The 1,615-nt window shown below is 52.1% G+C and overlaps 1 protein-coding gene across 2 annotated transcripts in view; it reads left to right on the forward strand.

The window, feature by feature from the left end:
* The window catches only part of RDH13 (retinol dehydrogenase 13), a 15,289-nt gene that overhangs the window by 9,628 nt on the left and 4,046 nt on the right, over positions 1–1,615 (forward strand). For both annotated transcript variants that reach the window (XM_003802918.3, XM_023508701.1), the window contains exon 4: positions 875–979. In XM_003802918.3, the coding sequence (XP_003802966.1) occupies positions 875–979 (105 nt within the window). The remainder of the gene's footprint in view (positions 1–874; positions 980–1,615) is intronic.

A 1,615-nucleotide genomic window follows, 5' to 3' on the forward strand; every position in this document is an offset into this window, starting at 1 on the left:
TCTAGACTGTTGTGGTACCACCCTCCTTCCCAAGAGAAGAGTGACCCGATGGTGCCTGTGTGTTGGGTACTGGACACCAAATTTGTTGTCTCCTCTGGAAACTGCTTTGGTCATGGGCTCAGTGTGTCCCTCTCCAGGGAAGATGTGTTGGAGTCCTCACCCTCAGTCCCTCTGCCTTATTTGGGAAGGGGTCTCCACAGAGGTGATCCAGTTGAAATGAGGTGTTTGGGGTGGGCCCTATTCCAGTAGTCTGGTGTCCTTAGGAAAAAGGGAAATTGGGACCCAGTGGCAGATGGGACAGAGGGAAGCTGAGGGGAGAGGATGGCTATTTGCAGGTAAAGGAAAGAGGGCTGGAACTTTGTTCTCCCTCATGGCCTCATAGGAGCTGACCCTGCTGACCTCAAAGGTAGATTTCAGCGTCTAGGACTGGGAGGGAACATGCTTGTTTCAGATCCCCTGGACCAGATAGCTTGAAGCACCAGACCGTCTAGAGGCCACCAGCCTGAAACTGAGGCGTCTGCTAGCTGTACTCCCTCTGAGACCAGGAAGAGTCCTTCCATGCCTTACCTGGTCCCTGGGGGCAGCTGCCCACCTGTGTCTCAGAGCCACATCTCTGCAGTCACTGCCTGCATCGTCACATGGTCTTCTCCCTGTGCGTCTCTGTGTCTACTCTTCTTTTTCTGGAGGACACCAGTCATACTGGATTGGGTCCACCCCAGTGACCTCATCCTGACTTGATTGTTTCTACACAGACCATGTTTTCCAAAGAAGCCACAGGCACCAAGTACATAGGGATGTATGGGGGACACAGTCCAGCCCTAGTTGGTGCTGGGGTCTTGGGCAGGGGTAGTATCTGTTCACCCCTGTCTTTCAGAGAAGGAGCGAGTGGACGTTCTGATCAACAACGCAGCCGTGATGCGGTGCCCCCACTGGACCACTGAGGATGGCTTTGAGATGCAGTTTGGTGTGAATTATTTGGGTGAGGCTCCTGCCAAGGGCTGTGCTGTGCTACTGTCAAGCTTGGGGCATGAGCATGTTCCCAGGGAGACAATCACCTGGCTGGGGAGGGTCCTGCTTTACCCTCCAGGCAGCCAGCTGACCACTCACAGGTGACTTGGTGGCTCAGATGGCCAGTCAGTTAGTCATTCTGACACTCTGTAGCCCCTGAGCTTTTGTCTTTTTGTCTGTGCACATAGATGGCACATTGCCAAGCTCTTATTCCTGCCAAGGGGAAGGAGGAAAGGGAAGAAAGGCTGTGACCTGGAAGTTGCAGATTGTGTTAATTTGCTGCCATGGCAAAGGCACCACAACTGGAGTGGCCCAGACAATAGAATGTACCATCCTGTAGCTCTGGGGGTCTAGGAATTATACATCAGGATGTTGGCAGGATCGGTTCCTCCCAAGGGCCATCCTAGTCCTCTCTCCTCACATTTGGTGGTTATCTGGCCATCTTTGCTTGGTTTGTGGAAGCATCACCAGGATTTCTGTCTTCATCTTCACTTGGTTTCTCCCTTTGAGTGGGTCTATGGCTTAGTCTCCCCTTTAAAGACCACCATCACATTGGATTAGGGCCCAACCTGATGACTTCATTTTAACCTGATAACTTTTTTCTTTT

Source organism: Otolemur garnettii, unplaced genomic scaffold (assembly GCF_000181295.1).
Source record: "Otolemur garnettii isolate 467f Iridium unplaced genomic scaffold, OtoGar3 scaffold00264, whole genome shotgun sequence".
NCBI lineage: Eukaryota > Metazoa > Chordata > Mammalia > Primates > Galagidae > Otolemur > Otolemur garnettii.